At 54.7% G+C, this 19,561-nt stretch overlaps 1 protein-coding gene across 4 annotated transcripts in view; it reads left to right on the top strand.

Annotated features, from left to right (window-relative positions):
• Nucleotides 1-15,530, top strand: part of ARHGEF10L (Rho guanine nucleotide exchange factor 10 like) — a 72,098-nt gene extending 56,568 nt beyond the window's left edge. For all 4 annotated transcript variants that reach the window (XM_047083252.1, XM_047083251.1, XM_047083250.1 and 1 more), the window contains 3 exons: nt 6,497-6,671; nt 13,730-13,852; nt 14,805-15,530. In XM_047083252.1, coding sequence (XP_046939208.1) covers nt 6,497-6,671; nt 13,730-13,852; nt 14,805-15,337 — 831 coding nt within the window. In that variant the 3' untranslated portion in view covers nt 15,338-15,530. The remainder of the gene's footprint in view (nt 1-6,496; nt 6,672-13,729; nt 13,853-14,804) is intronic.
• The last annotated feature ends 4,031 nt before the right edge of the window (nt 15,531-19,561 follow it).

The following is a 19,561-nucleotide window of genomic DNA, read 5'->3' as shown; positions in this document are numbered from 1 at the left end:
AGGTCATATGATATTTTTATTCTTAATTTTTCAAGGAAGCTCCATCCTGTTTTCTGCGGTGGTGACACCAGTGTGCATTCCCACCAACAGTGCATGAGGGCTCTTTTGTCTGAACATCCTCACCAACACTGTTGTTCCTTGTGTTTTTTGCTGGGGGCCATTCTGACGGGTGTGAGGTGAGGCCTCATTGTGGTTTTGATTTGTGTTTCCCTGATAATTGGTGACCTTGAGAATCTTCTCCATGTGTCTGTTGGCCATCTGTAAGTCTTCTTTGGAGACTTGTCTATTCAGGTCCTCTGCCATTTTTAAATTGGGTTGTTTGGGGCTTTTGTTGTTGAGTTGTATGGGTTCTATTTATGCAGGTTTACTTCTAGGCTCTCAGTTCTGTCCCATTGACCTGGGTGTGTTTTTGTACCGATGCAAAAACAATACTGTTTTGATTATTATAGCTTTGTAGTGTAGTTTGAAATCAGAGAGTATGATACCTCCATGGACATTAAACAGTTTTTGAAAGCTTATTTAGACAGAGAGGCGGTGGGGGAGGGACAGAGAGAGAGGGAGAGAGAATTCCAAGCAGGCTCCGTGCTGCCAATGCAGAGCCTGATGTGGGGCTTGAACCCACAAACCATGAGATCATGACCTGAGCTGAAACCAGGAGCCGGATGCTTAACTGACCGAGCCACCCAGGCACCCTGGAATGGACATTTTTATAATATTAATTCTTCCCATCCATGAGCATGGAGTATCTTTCCATTTATTCGTGTCTTCTTCAGTTTATTTAATTAATGTCTTAGAGTTTTCAATGTACGGGTCTTTCCCCTCCTTGGCTAAATTTATCCCTAGGTATTTTATTCTTTTTGGTAATAATTGGAAATGGGGTTGTTGTCCTATCTTCTCTTTCTGATGAGCTGTGATTAGTGTACAGAAATGTCACAGATGTCTGTATATTGATTTTTTATTCTTGCAACTTTACTAGATTCATTTATTAGGTGTAATGGGTTTTGGGTGGAGTCTTTAAGGTTTTCTACATACAATATCGTGTCATCTGCAAACAGTGACAGTTTTACTTCTTCCTTTCTGATTTGGATGCCATTTATTTCTTTTCTCGCCTCATCGCTGTGGCTAGGGTTTCTAGTACTATGTCGAATAACAGTGGTGAGAGTGGACATCCTTCTCTTGTTCCTGCTCTTAGAGGAAAAGCTTTTAGCTTTTCTCCATTGAGGATGCTATCAGCTGTAGGACTGTCACATATAGGTTGAGGTACATTCCCTTGTACCCACCTTGTTTTGAGAGTTTTTCAACATCATAAATGGATGTTGCATTTTGCCAAATGCTTCTTCTGCATCTATTGAGATGATCATATGATTTTGATCTTTCATTTTGCTAATGCGCTGTATCACATGAATTGATTGGCAGATGTTGAACATCCTTGTATGCCTGGAGTAAATTCTACTTGGTCTGGTGTATGGCCCTTTTAATGTACTGTCGGATTCAGCTTGCTAATATTTTGTTGAGGATTTTTGCATCTACGTTCATCAAGGGCATTGGCCTGTAATTTTCTTTCTTTGTGTGGTGTCCATGTCTGGTGGCGTGATGCTGACCTTGTAAAATATGTTTGGATGCTTTCCTCCCTTTAAGTGTTTGGAGGAATTTGGGAAAGGTAGGTATTAAATCTTCTTTGAATGTTGGTAGAACTCACCAGGGGAGCCTCCTGGTCCTGGACTTTTGTTTGATGGGAGGTTTTTGATTGCTGTTAAAATCTCCTTTCTAGTGGGGCACCTGGGTGGCTCAGTTGGTGAGGGAACCAACTTCGGCTCGGATGATGATCTCGCGGTTCGTGGGTTCGAGCCCCGTGTCGGGCTCTGTGCTGACAGCTCAGAGCCTGGAGTCTGCTCCCCACCTCTCTCTGCCCCTCCCCTGCTCATGCTCTGTGTCTCTCTTTCTCAAAAATAAATAAACATTAAAAAAATTGAAAAAAAACCCATAGGGGTACATGTGCCCCTATGCATCAGCACTCCTGTATCCCTTGGGTAAATTCCTAGCAGTGCTATTGCTCGCTCGTAGGGTCGTTCCATTTTTAATTTTTTGAGGAACCTCCACACTGTTTTCCAGAGTGGCTGCACCAGTGTGCATTCCCACCAACCGTGCAAGAGGGTTCCCCTTTCTCCACATCCTCGCCAGCATCTGTAGTTTCCTGATTTGTTCATTTTAGCCACTCTGACTGGTGTGAGGTGGTATCTCAGTGTGGCTCTGGTTTATATTTCCCTGATGATGAGCGACGTTGAGCATCGTTTCATGTATCTGTTGGCCATCTGGGTGTCTTCTCTGGAAAAGTGTTCTAGGTATTCTTTAAAATTTCCTCTTTGATTTCTTTTTTGACCTGTTGATCGTTCAGTAGCATGGTTTTTTAGTCTTCCTAACTTGTGGTTTTTCTCATTTTCTTCTTATAATTAATTTGTGGTTTCATACCACTGTGGCTAGAAAAGATGCTTGATAAAATGTCAATTTTCTTGAATCTACTGAGACTTCTTTTGTGCCCAGCGTGTGATCTACCCTGGAAAATGTTCCCTGTGCCCTTGCGAAGAAGAATGTGTATTCTGCTGCTTTGGGGCGAAAAGTTCTCTATATACCTGTTAAGTCCATCTGGTCTAATGTGTCATTTAAGGCCGATGTTTCCTTATTGATTTTTTTGTTTTGTTTGGATCTGTCCACTGAGGAAAGTGGAGTAGTAAAGTCTCCAACTATTATTGGGTTGCTGTCAATTTCTCCGTTTAGGTCCGTTAAGATTTGCTTTCTATATTTTGGTGCTCCATGTTGGATGCATGTATATTAATAAAAATTACATCTCCTTCGGGATTGACCTCTTTATCATTTGTGTAGTGCCCCTCTTTGTCGTCTATTACGGGCTTGGTTTGCAACTCTACTTTGTGTAAGTATCGCTACCCCAGCTTTCTTTTCATTCCCCTGTGCACGGAATATCTGTTTCCATCCTTTTGCTCTCAGTCTGTGTGTGTCCTTACTTCAAAGTGAGTCCTTCGTAGGGAGTGTAGAGATGGGTCTTGCTGTGTATCCATTCAGCCGCTCTCTGGCTTTTGATTGGAGCTTTCAGTCCATTTACATTTGAAGTAATTATTGATAAATGTATACTTACTGCCATTTTGTTAATTGTGTTCTGGCTGTTTTTGTAGTTCCCGTTCTGTCCCTTTCTTCTTTTGCTCTCTTCCCTTGTGGTTTGATGGTTTTCTCCTGTTATGTTTAGGTTCCTTTCTCATTTTCTTTTGGGTATTTACTATAAGTTTTTCCTTGTGCTTACCTTGAGGTTCATGTAAAATCTCCTATGGCAATAGCAGTCTGTTTTAAGTTGATAACAATGTCATTTTAAACAGATTCTAAAGCTTTACCTTTTTACTCCCCACCCTTGATGTTTTATGTTTGATGACACATTTTATATTTTTTTGTTTTATGCTTTTCCCTCAATGAATTATTGTGATTTTAGTTAATTTTAGTACTTCCATCTTTTCATCTTTAAAAAAATTTTTTTTCAAACACTTTTACTTATTTTTGAGAGACAGAGACAGAGCGTGAGCAAGGGAGGGGCTGAGAGAGGGAGACACAGAATCCGAAGCAGGCTCCAGGCTCCGAGCTGTCAGCCCAGAGCCCGATGCGGGGCTCGAACTCACGGACCGCGAGATCATGACCTGAGCCGAAGTCGGACGCTTAACCAACTGAGCCACTCAGGCGGCCCTACATTTTTTCTTTTTTTTTATTTTTTTTTAAATTTTTTTTTTTCAACGTTTATTTATTTTTGGGACAGAGAGAGACAGAGCATGAACGGGCGAGGGGCAGAGAGAGAAGGAGACACAGAATCGGAAACAGGCTCCAGGCTCTGAGCAATCAGCCCAGAGCCCGATGCGGGGCTCGAACTCACAGACCGCAAGATCGTGACCTGGCTGAAGTCGGACGCTTAACCGACTGCGCCACCCAGGCGCCCCGGCCCTACATTTTTTCATCGTTATGCTTGCTGTAGAAGTGATTGGCTCATTACCTTTGCTGTACATTTACCTATTCCAGTGAGATTTTTACTTTTGTATGTTTTCTTATTATCGATTAGTGCCATTTCTTTTAAGCTTAAAGGAGTCCCTTTAGCAGTATTTGTAGAACTGGTTTGGTAGTGAAGAACTCCTTTAGCATTTGCTTATCTGAAAAGCTCTTAATGTCTCCTTCAATTCTGAATGGTAACCTTGTTGGGTTAGAGAATTCTTGGTTGGGAGATTCTTCCTTTCAGCACTTTAAATGTGTCAGGCCGCTCGTTTCTGACCTCGAAAGTTTCTGTTGAGAAATCTGCTGATAGCCTTGTGGGGTTTTCCTTGTACTTGACAAGTTTTTCCTTTGCTGCTTTCAGGACTCTTCCTTTAACTTTTACCATCTTAATTACAGTGTATCTTGGTGTGGTTCTCTTCGAGTTCATGTGGTTTAGAACTCTCCGGGTTTCTTGGATCCAGATGTCTGATTCCCTCCCCAGGTTAGGGGAGTTTTCAGTCATTATTTCTTTTTTTCTGGCTCTTTCCCTCTCCCTTCGCCTTCTGGGATCCCCATAATGTGAATGTCATTCCACTTGATGTTGTCCCAAAGGTCGCTTCAGGTGTCTTCACTTTACTTAATTCTTTTTTCCTTTTGCTGCTCTGCCTGGGTGTTTTTCATTGCTTTATTTTCCAGCTTGCTGATTTGTTGTATTTCATCCAGTCTGCTGTTGGACCGCTCTCGTGTATTTTTCAGTTCAGTTATAATTTCCGTTTGGTATTTTCTTTTATTTTTCTCTCTCTGTGTTGAAGTTCTCCCTGTATTCATCCACCCTTCTCCTGAATTTAGGGAGCATCTTTATGACCATCACTTTGAACTCTTTATCAAGTAGATTGCTTATCTCTGTTTCATTTAGTTCTTTCTTTAAGGTTTTGTCTTTTTTTTTTTTTTAATTTGGAACATATTCCTCTGTCTTTTCATTTTGCCTTACTCTGTGTTTTTCTGTATGTATTTAGGTAAATCACTGACCTCTCCCAGTGTATTTAGGTAAATCACTGACCTCTCCCAATGAATGGCCTTATGTAGGGGAGGATGTATGGGACCCAGAAGTGGAAACTTCTTGGTCTCCAGAGCCAGGTGCTCAAGGACTGTCTCCTCTGTGGGCTGTGTGTGCCCTCCTGTTGTGGTGGGACTGTGGCTGTGACACATTGGTAGGTGGGGCTGGCTCCTGGCCTGGCTGTGGGCATGTCCACGTCTACTGGGGCACATTGGTGGACAAGGTTCTCAGTGGAGTACACCCACTGGCACACGTAGGTTACAGGGAGAATTCCAAAATGGCGCCCACCAGTACCATTCTTAGTAAGATAGACTGAGATGGACAAAAGGGCTCCTACCAGCGTCTCAGTGCATGGGCAGAGCCCCTGCTGTTTTCTGCCACTCTGGCAGACCCTCTAAGGTTTGTAGTAAATGGATCTTCTTTATCAGTGGTGTATGCTTTTTTCAAATTGGCGTTTTCAACTGGTTTCCAGGTTGAGTGAGTGTGTGCAAGCCCCTTAAGAGCAAGTTTCCTGTTCCTTCCGGTTTTCTAGAGTCTCTGAATATAATCCCCATTGATTTTCAAAGCCTGGTGTTTTGGGGGCTCATCTCTCCTGTGCAGGGTCCAAGGGTTGGGGTGCCTGATGTAGAGCTTGAATTCCTCATTCCTCAGGGAAGTTCTCTACCTTTGATATCCCTCTTGATTGTGACTCGCCACGGCTGGGTTTTTTCCTCTGGTGCGTCGGTGTCTCTGCCTCTCATCTGGTCTTGACACCATCCTTTTATATTTTCTTGTGGAGGCTCAGTTCATTCAGTTTCCAGGTTCCTTTCAGAGGGAATTATTCCACGAGTATGTGTAGATAATTGTGTCCGTGGGAGGAGGTGAGGTCAGGATCTTGCTGCGTCACCATTTTGAACCCCGCTCCCTGCTGTTTCTCATCAATTTTTGGACATTATGTGTTGCATCCCCACAGATGCAAAGATTCGGATGCAGAGATGTAAAGGATTAGGATTTGACTCACACGACCCACCTCCCTTCCCCGATTGTTCCGTTTGTTGCCTTTGTAACTCTTAGATGATATTCATAAGGTGCCACTTCCTCTTGTGTCGCCTTTGGGCCTGACTTTCCCTTGTGTCACAGGGGCATGCTAGAGCTTGGTCTGTTATCCCTTTCCTAGTTCCTTGTTCATTGATGTCATGTGAGTAGCTTGAGATGGCCCATGTTGGAAGTATTTACACCATGGGAATCGGCAGACAGGGCAAACCAGGATTCCCCACCAGTAGTTAAACACTTTCCAGCACACTACTCACTGCTAGGCTTCTGAGGGTCCCTTCTAGCCCTGAGTCTGGTTCAGGCAGAGGCTGGGTTAGTTAGCTTGGCCTCCCGAGGCTCAGCTGGCAGGCCCAGCCCGACACCAACACCCTTCTCTCTGTGCCGCAGCAAAGCTTCGAGGCGCATCAGGACGAGGCCGTGAGTGTGACGCACATGGTGAAGGCGGGTAGCGGCGTCTGGATGGCCTTCTCCTCTGGTTCCTCCATCCGCCTCTTCCACACTGAGACACTGGAGCATCTGCAGGAGATCAACATCGCCACCAGGACCACCTTCCTCCTGCCGGGTGAGGCTGCTGTTGGGCATCGCGCCCTGCTGTCCTGGGCCTGTGCGGGGAAGATGCTGATATCCGTGCAGCATCTTCCGTGGCCAGGCGGAGGTGCCTCCTGGTCAGCCCATGTTGTTAACCCTCATAGGAGTGTTTGGCCGGCATCAAAAACTGGGCCTTCGAGAGGGGAGACAGCAGGGTCGGGATTCGAACTCAGGGCATCGTTCCAAAACCTCTCTTGCTGTCGTCGCTCTTCCCTCTCACCCCTCGTGGGAAATGAGGCTCCAAATTCAGCAGACTTCCATATCAGGAAGCTGCTAAAAAGCCATACTGGGTGGGAACCCAGGCCCGTCTACACCTGCCGCCCTTCAGGTTGACCAGACACCCAGTTCTGCCTCCCATCACGTTCGGAACATGAGGCGAGGGGCAAGAGAGAAGGCCGACAGGGGTCTATTTCTTTAGAGGTTTTTCTAAGAAAGGCAGCTGTCTCTCTTAGTTTGCTGGTTGGGCTTTGGGGGCAGGGGGAGGGCGAAGGGCTTGGATGTCATCCCCTTGGGGCCCTGCTTCCTCCTGCAGAGCTACTGGTGATGCTCAGTGGAGAGGAGTAAGGTTGGAGCTCGCCTAATACCCTGCTCCTCCCGCATCTGCCTCTGTGGAATCGGCTCCAGGCAGCGCCCTTACCGTCTGCTGTCCAAGGTGCTGCCCAGACCCTGCAGGCCGTGCCGGAGGGAACCAGGGCAGACACCTGCTCAGGGCCCGTTCCTACCCCCGGGCTGGCTTTAGAGCTTGGCCCAGCCCCCAGGAGACAAATAGACTGGTCTGGGAGGATGTAGAGGCTCCATCCTGTCCAAACTGGGCTAGGTTTGGCAGCTGGGAGAGCCGAGGGGCCCTGGGGCCAGGGACACGGGCCCGGCATGGCAGGTGGGGAGCTAATTGTTACAAGGACTCAGCAGATGGGCCGCGTGGAGGCCAGAAGTGGCTGTGTGCTGAGCTGAGGGACTGATCTCCCCGTCCTGTGAGGCTGGGCCAAGGACAAGCACGTTAGCCAAAACCTAAGGGGCAGCGTGGGGGCCTCTGTTTTACCACAGAGGTCTGGTCCCTGACCCCAGCCAGGGGGCCCAGAGATCACCCCCAGAGATCCTGCTTCCTCCCGGCCAGGCACAACAATGGTCCCTGAGTCTGGCCTGGTGGCGACAGGGGGTGGTGGTTGCTTGCTCCACGTTCAGCAGTGGCAGTAGCCTGCCACAGGCCCTGCGGTGAGCTGGGTTCCAAGTGTTTTACGTGCAGGGTCGCGTTTCACCGTAACCCCATGAAGTGGCTTGTCCGTGGTCACGCGGCAGGCCAGAGGCAGGGCCGGGAGTCTGTGGGAGAGTCCCACGGTGTATAACGGGGAAGCCATGGTTTCAGAGGTGGCCAGAGCCCTGGCTCGGCCACTGTGGGGCTTGGGCAGGTCTCTCTGCCTGCTGGTCTGTGGTCCGTCTGTGGGAGTAGACAGAGGGCTTCCTGGCTCCGGATAAATGCCTTCAGGCATGGGAAGACACCTTGCACGGGCTTGGAGCATGGTAGGTGTGTGAGGAGAATAAATAGGGCCATAATACACTTCCCAGGGTGTGCTGTGTGGGCTCTGTGGGACCTGGGTTATAGCTCTTTGCCTGTTCTTCCCTCCTTCCCTCCCTCCTTCATCCCTGATTTCCCTCCCTTCCTCCCTTCCTTCCTCCCTCCCTTCCTTCCTTCCTCCCTTCCTCCCTCCCTTCCTTCCTCCCTTCCTTCCTCCCTTCCTCCCTCCCTTCCTTCCTCCCTTCCTTCCTCCCTTCCTTCCTTCCTTCCTTCCTTCCTTCCTTCCTTCCTTCCTCCCTTTCCTTCCTCCCTCCCCTTCCTTCCCTCCTTCTTCAGTTTCATTGCATTTCACAGTATTTAGCCATTATACAAGGTAAATCTATTTTACCTATGATAGAAATTTCTATCACAAAAATATTTCCACATTTATGCTGATAGCTAAATTACTTCAAGTTAGTGGAACAACAAAATAAGTGGGCCTTTTAAATCTCCTCAGCTTCATCTGGGGGCAGAGGAGGGGAGAGAAAGAATCAGCCCGTCAGGCCATCCGAGGCGGGACTGGTGGGCAGACCCGGATGCAGGTGGACAGCCGCAGCCCCCTCGGGCACAACTGTGACTTTACCACGTGAGCTCAAAATGCATCTGCACACCCACTGGCTTACTTGTTCTCCGCAGTTACCCTTTGAAGAAGGAAGGGCGTTCGCTATCTTATGATTATGTCAGGGCCAGGTAAACGGAGGCCCCGGAGCCTAAATGACCTCCTGGAAGGTCACACGCCCAGGAGGCCAGAGCCAGGCCCCTAATTGCAGCGTCTCCGAGACTTACTGGGCAGCGTCCCCATTCCCAGGCCTCAGTTGCCCCATCTGTACACGGAGGGGCCGAGATCTGAGTCGGAGCCTGGCCGTGGGGCACAGGGCAGACCAGAGCTGGAGTCAGGCTGGCTCTGCTGCCGCCCAGCCCCGTGACCCGGGGCGGGTGGGGAACCCCTGGGATCCCCGGTCCCTGCCTCCCAGGGAGGTTGGGCCTTGCCTGAGGCGGGGCAGGGACAGCACCCCCATAGTCTCTGGCTGGAGTGAGTCCTGGTCCACGGCAGTGTCATTCATTGGCATCATCTTCGTTCTCATCTTCGTGGCCATCCCTGCCCCTCTCCGTACCCGCCCTGTGGGCTGCACATCTCCCAGGGTGCCTCCCTGCTCGGTCCCCACTCTCCAGCCCATGTCCTTCCGGCTGCACCTGCTACATCCAGCAGACAGAAGCCACCTCTCGCTGGCCAGACCTCCCTGGGGCTGGGCCCTGGGACATCTGGGCGGTGGGGGAGGCTTAGTTTCCCCAGGGGTTAGTGCCCTGGGCCTCCTCTGCCAGGCCTGACCGTTCCTAGTCAGCGACACCGTGGAGCCTGGGGCTGGGGCCAGGACCCCCCAAACCCCAGAAGAGCCGGGCCGGAGCTGCCCCAGGGAGAGGGCGGCTTCAGACCCGCTTCACACTGTGCCCCTGGCGGAAGAACAACAGAGCAGGATTCGTAAATTCTTTATTAGAAATATTTTTAAAAGGCTTTGAAGTATTTTTTTTCTTCCCCCACACCACCAAATGAAATAATTGCATAATTAGTAATAAATTTGTTCCTCCTCTAAGTGTGGACTTTTTTAAGGGCGTGTTAAAAATTTATCACGCTTCCTTCCCCCGACCCCTTTCTTCCTCTCGTGTACCCGGCTGGTATTAATGCATTTTTTGAACCTAAACTCCCCCCCTCCTCCTAACTAGACAGGTCATTAATAAAATGTTCTCCAAGAGCCTGAGCCTTTTAAAGTTGTATATCTCCAGATAGATGGCTTGGGTGAGTCGAACACTGCTGCATTAAGTCTCTGTGATAAAATATTTATCCACCATTAGAATTTTTTTTTTTTTTCCTTTCGGACTGTTTGTGAAGTGTCTTGATCTTTTCCTCGAGGCAGACGGGGAGGAGGAAGGGCCCTAGAATGAGGTCTGCAGATGAAGTCATTTCTCAATGCTGGTGGCACTTCTTTGGGTTTCCTGCTGCCCTCCTCTCGTCTGCTGGGTCTCAGCTGTCCAGTGGGGGCCGGGAGGATGCGGGGGCATCGGGGAGCCGTCTCTTGCTGGGCTCACGGCCCCAGGGTTCCCTGGAACAGGAGGTGAGGCAGCGAGATGAAAAATTTGCCACTGCTCGCTCTCTGGGCTTAATTATTTTTGTGGGTTTATGGCTCTGATGGACTAGGTCCTTTTAATAATCACAGACGTTATCCTAATGGCCTCCTTTTATTGATTGTACACTCTGGGCTAAGAGCTGCGCCCAACTGTGTGTGTGTATTATACAGACACACGTGTATTTCCAATAATCATAAAACTGAGCGAGGCAGGTTTATAATACTCACGGATAGAGAAGGGAAAGAAAATGACTTGTCAGTTCGCACGCCCCGCGCGTGACACCCGCACCCGTGTCCTTTTTCGCTATTCTGCTCTCGCTCGTTCATTTGTTCACGAGCTGAGGGCGCTTGAGCCGCGAGCTGGGGAATCAACTCAACTCTGAGTGTGCAGATGAGCTGCTGCCCTCACGAGGCTTCCATCTGCAAAGGCAAGCGGCGAGAGAGAGAGAGAGAGAGAGAGAGAGAGAGATGGGGCGATGGAGACCCTGACCAGGGCCGAGCGGGGGCCAGGTGGTGAGGAGGGGCTGGGAGCACCCGCCGCCGGCCAGGAGCCCGTCCTCCTGTTTGGCGTCTACGCGTTTTGAGCTGACGCGGGCGTGGGCAGGAGCCCCAGCTTTGCACACACCCAGACCCGTTCGTGAAACGGCCCTTGTTGTCCAGAGACGGGCCCGGCTCTTCTTCCCGGGGTGTGCGTTCCTGCGTTGAATCAGCACCGCGAGTGGGACTCCGTTCGCGTCGTGTGGCCAGGCCCACCACGTGCGTCCGCGTATCCGGGAGGCAGCGTGGCCTTCCACCCCAGGCCCGCCCTCCCGTCGGAGTCCCAGGCACTGCCAGGCGCCCGGCTGCTCGAGACCAAACACCTTGGAGTTGCCCTCGACGCCTGTCCGCTCTCCCAACCCGCGCTAGTCTGCCATTTGACTTCGGACCGGATCTCGAACGAGCTGGCTTCTTGTCGTCCTCCAGGCCACCACGGCGTCTCGCCACCACATCTCTGCCTGGCTGGTCTGCTTGCTCCCTCCCTGCCCTCCACCACACTGAGGCCAAAGCGCTCGCTCCTCCAAGCCAGGCCACCGACGCCTCTGCTCAGACCTTCCAGTAGCTTCTAGAATGTAGCTCCAGAACGAACAGTCACCGTTCTTACCCTGGCCTACCCGCTCTCTGCTCGTCTTGAGCTCCACCCCCCCCCGCCCCCAATCCCCAAGCTGCGCTGGCTGTAGTCTGCTCCTGCCACCCTCTTATTCTTGCCACGGGGCCTTTGCATGTGCTGTGCCCCAGGCCTTAGCTCGGGGCTCGGGGTGGCTGCCTCCTCCTTGTCCTTCGAAACTCACATCCCCACGCCTGCTTCCCTATCCTTCCAGAATGTGGGGGTAAGTCAGGAAGCTCAGGAACCTTCCTGCCCACTCTCTCCCTGCCCCATGCTCCCATCTGAATCCTCTGCCTGGTATTTATGTTCCTGGTTTATGTCTTCACTTCCTCTTTCCGCTCTCTAGACTGTGCTAATACGGTAGCCGCTATGATGATGAAAACCGGATGAAATGAGAAATTCAGTGCCTTAATCCCACCAGCTACATAGCCCGTGTCCACGAGCCACCTGTGGCTAGTGGCTGCCGCATCGAACAGCGTGATCCATAACATGTGCATCATCACAGAAAGTCCTAGAGTGTTTGCTCCTCAAGAGCAGAACTTTGCGTGTGTGGCTCCCACTGTGCCTCCAGCACTGAGTGCAGAGTCCTGCGCGTAGTAGGTGCTTGGGGTGTCCCGGAGTGCCAAGTGAGTGGGTCAGTGATGGTAGAGTCCATCGTGTTAGACGGTGCCGCGTGAACCCCGACATGGTAACCCTGGGGAGCCACCCCGCTCGGCTCGGAGGCTGTTTGCCGTGCACAGGAAGCTCGTACCCTTACCCGCGTGGAACCGCAGTAATGTGCTCAAGAGCGGAGAGGCAACAGAGGCACAGACTGCAACCAGCAGACCTGAGCCCTGCCCCTGCCCCGCACTCACCAGCTGGGTGACCTCGTTGGGCCTTCCTGTCCTCATCTGGAAAACAGGCCTGACATCCGTGTCTCACACGTGTCCCAGGCCGCTGCAAGGCTTACATCCGACCAGACCGGGTTTCTGTGTGCTTTAGAAACTCCGGAGTGCGGTCCCTGGACCAGCACGCGTCAGTGGCACCCGGGTACTTGCCAGAAATGCAGTTGGGGGCCTCCTGGCCCTGCTGTTGGTGCTGAGACACGCCCAGGCCGCGAACCGGCGCTCCGAGCGTCATTTCACACACTGCGCGGCATTGTTGTCGCCATGGCACGTGGCATGAGTTCGAATTTCCTTTTAGGGAAGAGCTGGCCCCTCTCAGGGGGGCAGGAGGAATCGGGCAAGAAGCAAGACGGCCCTTTAGGAAGGCAGGGGGGCGTCGGTGCCGCCTGTCCCTTGAACCCGTTTCCGGCGACCATCATTGTCAACAGGGCAACAGCAGTAGCGTCCGAAGGCACCTTTCTGTGTGTGCCGTGTGCCGGGCACTGGGTTAGGTGATTTCCGCTCAGTCGTTGACTCGTTTCATCCTCAGGACGAGGCTGTGGAATATCGTCATTGTCCCCTCTTGCGGGTGAGGGAGCCACGGCACAGAGGGGTTTAGGGACCAGCCTGGGTCATGTAGCTGGGAAGGGGCAGAGCCCGGGTTTGAGCCCAGCGCCTGGCCTCGGAGACCCCGCTCCGGGCCGCTGTGGGGCGTGGCTCATGCTGCGCTTCCTGCCTGTAAAGGGCAGAGGGACCCCCGCACTGTCCCTGCCACCGCATCCTTGATGAAACGAAGAGACGGCACCAGGGGGACGGTCAGGCGCTAATCTGGACCGCCATCAGTAACATGCTGGTTCCTGGCACGTCAGGCCAGGGGCTGCCGGGTGCGCTGTGCCTTCACCCAGGGAAGGGCCCGCGTGGGCGGAAGGACAGGCCTGGGCTGGAGACCGAGGGACCGCGGCAGACTGCCGACTCGCCTCGCTTCTGCGTCCACGCCGGCTCCCTTCCCAGGCATCCCATGTGCGCCAACATCCGCGTCGCCCTCAAACCCTGTCTTTGCTCCCCCCCTGGCCACGGAGGGCCCCCACGGGCCAGCTCCGTGGCCAGTGGCTCAACCCCCTTGCCTCCTCGGGCAGTCCCACTTTCCCTGGGTGGAAACAGGGTGGGTAGAGGGGCACTCAGCTGGGGGATCCAGCCAGGTCAGCCTCCCAAGCCCATGTCCCGACCACAGCCCCATCCAGCTTCCTGCCGGTCTCACAGGAGGAGCCGTTTCCTCACCTCGAAGCCCCCAGAACCCACTGCCGTCCCCAGGGGATGCTGTGCGGCTCACGCTGGCTTCTCTCTCCGCAGGCCAAAAGCACCTGTGTGTCACCAGCCTCCTGATCTGCCAGGGTCTGCTCTGGGTGGGCACCGACCAGGGTGTTATCGTCCTGCTGCCTGTGCCTCGGCTGGAAGGCATCCCCAAGATCACAGGTGAGGCTCTGGGAGCCCGTCTGGGCAGGGCCTGGGACAGTCAGCTGCAGGTGGCCGGGGAGGGCGTGTCTCGTGCCCAGGTGTTTAGGCATCATTCTCCAATGTCCTCTGTCACCACAGGTGGCGCTGTGGCACGGCGGAATTATGTCCTCCCCTCCCCCTCTGTCTCCCACCTGCTTTCTGAGTTAGTCTCAGTTTCCTAATCCGGCCAGTGGGCACAATAGCGTGTCTTGGTCCAGTGGCTTCAGGATTCGTGGGGACCCCTGAATAGTGGCCGGGCCCCTGGAGGGCCGAGGTGGGGAGGGGGAGGGGGGAAGCCCTGAGGGTAGACCAGCCCGGCCGGATCTTGAGCCGCCCTCCCTGCTAAGGAAGAGTCTCTTCCTAAATCCAAGATCTCCTGTTTCCATCACAGAGATCATTTTGCTCCCCCCGGTGTCAGTCCTTGGGTTTGCCAGGACGTATCGGGCAGAGACCCTGCCCCCCAGCGCTGACAGTCTGGTGGAGGCAGCTGAGGTCTGGGGTGGCGGGTGCTATGCCGGCAGGTGTTCCGGGCCCGCGGGGCACAGAGACTCAGGCGCTCAGCGATCTGTGGGTGGGTCAAGAAGGAGGTGCGGCGGAGGGGCTCGAGCTGGGCTTTAGGGGATGGGGCGAGCGGCAGGTGGGTGGGGAAGGTTCTCTGGGCGGAGCCAACGGCTCGGAGACGTGTGGCTGGCGCTTTCACACTGATGCCCCCCCCCCCCCCGCAAGTGGTTGATAAGGTTGCTGCTGTCCCCTGTCCCGCTCCTCCACAGAAAATAGCCCTAGGCTGTGGGAGAGCCCCTCCCCCGGAGGCTCCAGCATCCACTGCCGTTAGTAAAACCAAAACACCACCCAGAACGTTCTCCAAGAGAGGTCTGGGTGCCCCCTCCAAAGCTGGGCCTCTGGGCCCCTTCTCCCTGCCCCACTCTTGCAGGGAAAGGCATGGTGTCGCTCAACGGTCACTGCGGGCCTGTGGCCTTCCTGGCCGTGGCTACCAGCATCTTGGCCCCCGACATCCTGCGGAGTGACCAGGAGGAGGCCGAAGGGCCGCGGGCGGAGGAGGACAAGCCTGACGGGCAGGCTCACGAGCCCCCGCCCGCGAGTCGCGTGGGCCGAGAGCTGACCCGCAAGAAGGGCATCCTCCTTCAGTACCGCCTGCGCTCCACGGCCCACCTCCCGGGCCCGCTGCTGTCCGTGCGGGAGCCCGCGCCCGCAGACGGCTCGGCCCTGGAGCACAGTGAGGAGGACGGCTCCATCTACGAGATGGCCGATGACCCGGATGTCTGGGTGCGCAGCCGGCCCTGCGCCCGGGACGCCCACCGCAAGGAGATCTGCTCAGTGGCCATCATCTCGGGGGGGCAAGGCTACCGCAACTTCGGCAGCGCCTCGGGCGGCAGCGGGAGGCCAGCCCCGTGCGGGGAGACGGACAGCGCCCTCCTCATCTGGCAGGTGCCCTTGACGCTATAGCCCCCACCGGGGGCGCACCGCCGCGGGCGTGGCGACCGACAGTCATGCGGGGTCCTCCCGGGAGCACCGATCGCCTTCCAGGGACCGTGGGGATGGGCCTGGGTCTCCCGGAACTACCTTGGCCGAGCAGAGGAGAACCTCTTCCTTTAAAAAAAAAAAAAAAAAGAAAGAAAGGAAAGAAAGAAGGAAAGAAAGAAAGAAAATATTTCAGAAAGAAAGGAAAGAAAGAAAGAAAGAAGGAAAGAAAGAAAAAATATTTCAGAGTTTTGGGGGAGGGGTCTGGGTGCGGGGAGAGGATACCTCTGGAGGAAATGGCCTTCTTTTTAAAAGCAAAAAACAAACACAAAACCTCACAACTGCCTGGCAAGCCCAGCACCTCTCGTCCGGGCCGAGCGGGGCTCAGAGACGGCCGCGCGCCTCTCCTGGACGGGCGTGTGCGTGTGAGTGTATGAGAGCGTGTGGGCTGGTGTGTGAATATATATAAATACGTATATATGGTGTACATTATGTGTATAAATGAAGTCTGTACATATTGGAGCTCTGGGAGATGCTGGAATAAAAGGCAAGAAGAACGTGAGTGCTTGGACTGACTTTTTGTTTTTTGAGGTGTGACGGAGGCACGAGGGCAGGAGGTAGGGCTGTTCCGGAACCAGGGGGACCCCGCCATGGCACAGGCCTTAGAGTGAGCCGCCCGGTGCACTCGCCATTGGCCACGTGTCGCTTTTTATTCGTGTAATTAATTAAAATGAAATGAAATCACAAATCCAGGTCCTGAGTCCCATAGCCACGTTTCTTGGAGAAGCCCCACGGGGTGGGGCGTCTTGGAGAAGGGTCTTGGAGAGCCCCACGGGGTGTGTGCCTCCCGCAATGGGCACTACAGGTCCAGCTATTTCCATCATCCCGGAAAGTTCTCTTTTGCTCGAGAAGGGGCTCTTGGGAGCTTCTTTCCTGAATAGTTTCTCTTTAAAGTTTATTTATTTATTTTGAGCGAGAGCGAGCGAGCAGGGGGAGGGGCAGAGAGAGGGGGGGGCAGAGGATCTGACGTGGGTTCCGTGCTGACGGCAGAGAGCCCGACGCGGGGCTCAAACTCCGAACCGCGAGATCGTGACCTGAGCTGAAGTCAGACGCTTAAGCGGCTGAGCCACCCAGGCGCCTCCGAACAGTTTTTGAAGCCAAGGCTGCCGTCCCCGCTCTGGAATGGTATGGAGGCAGGTGGCCTTGGCACCTGTCACTGCCGACCCGGGGAAGGAAGGGAGGCGAAGGGCTTCACCGCGTGCGGGATAGGGGTCTGGGGCTATTGCTGTGGGCAAGGGGCGAGGCAGGGAGGGGGCCGAGGGAGGAAGGGGTGAGTTCCAGATGCTGGTGGCAGAGCCCAGGCTGTGGGGTGCGACTGGCGGGCGGGGCTGCCTGGGGCCCCGGCTTCCTTCTCCTGGCTCAGTCTCCGTCCTCAGATGTCTGGAGCTGCCTGCAGGCAAGGCAACAAAAGGTGTTTTCTCCGTCTCCCCACCCACCACCTCGCTGGCATCTGTCCACCTGTCTGTCCACCCACCACCCGCCCACCTGTGCGTCCTCCCTTTCACACTTCCCGGCCTCGCGGCACCAGGCACCGGGCGGCGGGGAGGAGGGAAGCAGAGATCAGTGGGGGCGGGAGGCGGACCTGTCAACCAGACCCAGCTGTGCAGCTCGATGGCTGTCACGGACGCCCCGGGAAGCCGGGGGACAAGAGCCACCACGGAGAGGCCACGGCAGCCAGGTCCTAACCGCCTGGAGGGCTCTCGCCCACTGGAGGAGCCACTCACTCACTCACCCCTTTCCGCAAACCCCTTGAGCTCCTGTTAGATCCTCGGGCACCGTGTTAGTTGCTGGGGCCGCGGAGGTGAGCGAGGCCTCAGCCGCCTCCGCCCGCAGGCAGTGCGCAGTTGGGTGGGGGGGGTCCCCGGGGGGGGGGGAGGGGAGCCGTGTCCGCAGGAAGCGTGGCCGTGGACGCTGGCCATTCAGGACGCCGGACGTCGTGTTCCAGACGAGCCCATCTTCTCTCAGCCTCAGTTTCCCGTTTAGTATCCAAGGGAGACTCACCACTGTCCTGCCCCCTGCTGGTGGGAGAGGAAATCAGGTGCACTGCGCCTGAGCTACTTACTGAATGCCGTCCGGGTGGGGCTCCCATGGGGGGGCCTTGATCCCGTTAGTCAAATGCTGGTTGAGACGTTTCCTAGGACAGCGATCGACCGGTAAGTTGCGGCCGCTTGGGCCGGTGACCAAGCCTGGGGGCTAGGATCTGGCAGGCCTGTGTTCCAGTCCCGCTCCATGAAAGGCCTGTCGTGTGTCCTTTAGCGCGTCCCTTCGCCTCCAGGCCTCAGAATCCTCACCTCTAAACCGGGGGCGACGACGCTTCAGGGAATTGCCGAGGACAAGCGGTAACGAGTCCGTGGAAAGCACCCGGGACATCCTCCAACAGCAGCGTTGCGATTATCCCTTACATCACCGCAGCCTGCCTTGTTCCAAACGATTTGAGGCAGACTGTCTTATTAAGAAGTCCCCCTTCTGTGCGGGAGTGGGCGTCTGGGAGCTCTGCGGGTCTGTTAGATCCTAGCCCTACAGAACGCTCAGCTGAAGGGGACCCGGGAGATCCTCAGTGACTGACTTAGCTCCACGGCGAAATTATCACATCAGTCAACAGCCCTTCTCCAGAGTCTCTGACAACAGAGCGAGGGTGGGCTGGGGGCGTCTGGCGGCTCCAGAGACGTGGAAACACGTCGAGGACGTGCCTGGCATGGGAGGGAGAGAGGCCCTCGCTTTAAGGGCTGATCAGAGTAACAATAACCGTAGCATTTTGGAAGCACTCACGTGTCCTCGTGGCCGCTCCGCTGGTGAGGGACTCGAGGCTCAGGAAGTAATTCCCCAAGGCAGCATCAGGGCCGGACTCCTGCCCCCAGACCACCCTGCCTCCAAGAGTAAAACTGGAGACAGACCAGAGTTCCAACGATGCTTTCCCCGCTCACCAGCTGTGTGATGTCAGGCGAGCACCTTAACCTCTCTGTGCCTCAGAGAGGAGATAGGAACAGTCCAGGCCAGGGGAATTGAATTGTCAGTCATTCCACATTTACGGAAAGCCTACTGTGTGCCAGGACCCGGTGAACTCTGCACACGGCCTGGCCCCCGTTTTGCTGATGGGCACAGAGGGCACTGACAGTAAGTAAGGACAACACGTCACGTGGTGTTTGTGCTCTGGACAGAGAACACAGACGCCGGGAGGTAGAGAGGCTGCAGAGGGGGCTTGTGATGTCAAAAGCAGGGTTGTCTGGGGAGGCCACACCGAGGAGGTGACATCTGGGCCAAGACCTGAAGGAGCAGCAGACATCAGGCCATAGAACATTCTGGGCAGAGGGCACAGCGAGTGCCAGGGGCCGAGGCAGGAGTGTGGCTGGTGGCTGGGGCGGAGGGAGCGGGCGGCTGCGGCGGGGGGGGGGGGGCGCGGGGGGATGGTCACGCGTTACCAGGTCAGATCACGGAGGGACTTGGCCTTTTCCTCTGTGACACGGGAGGTCGTGGGAGGGTTTGGAGAAGAAGAGTGACACCATCTGTCATGTGCTTTCAAACGATCACTTTCGGCTGCTAGGTTGAGGCTGATCCGTCGAGGGCAAGGGCAGAAGTGTGGGAGTCCGGAGAGCACACAGCGAGGGGGCCGTGGCGGTGACCCAGTGGCCACGGTGGAGGCGCGAGGAGGTGTCAGATCCTGTGTGGTGTGCAGCTGGGTGGGTGGGGACAGAAGGGGCGTCAGGGACGCTCGAAAGACAGAGTTGCCAGGAGGTGGGGGAGGGGCGGGCTTTTCCCGGGAAGACTGGGAAGGGGGTTTGGGGCGTTACACTGAGTTGTCGCCGAGCATCTTGGGCAGGCAGGACAGTGACTGGGAGTTTGGAGCTCTAGGGAGCGGTCCGCATGAGAGACAGGGGTGAGCGGGGAGATCTCCAGGGCGCAGAGGAGGGCGGGGAGGTGTGGGGGCCTGAGCGCGGGGAAGAGGCCAGGGTTGGAGGCTTGAGAGGTGGACAGGAGGGGCCAGGGAGCCGGGGGAGGCGGAGAACCTGGAAGGCTTGCCGTCCTGGAAGCTGTGTGGAGAGCGTCAGAAGGAAGAGGGAGCCATCCTCTGTGTCCAGTGCCGTGGAGAGAAGTGACCTTGCATTTAGGCCCAGAGGGGCCGTCCGGTGACCTTGACAAGAGGAAGGGGGG

Source organism: Lynx rufus, unplaced genomic scaffold, assembly GCF_022079265.1.
Source record: "Lynx rufus isolate CCGP_SWC_20201006 ecotype Redwood Valley unplaced genomic scaffold, mLynRuf1.p SCAF_2, whole genome shotgun sequence".
In the NCBI taxonomy this organism is placed as follows: Eukaryota; Metazoa; Chordata; class Mammalia; order Carnivora; family Felidae; genus Lynx; species Lynx rufus.
This window is presented reverse-complemented; position numbering and strand designations above follow the sequence as displayed.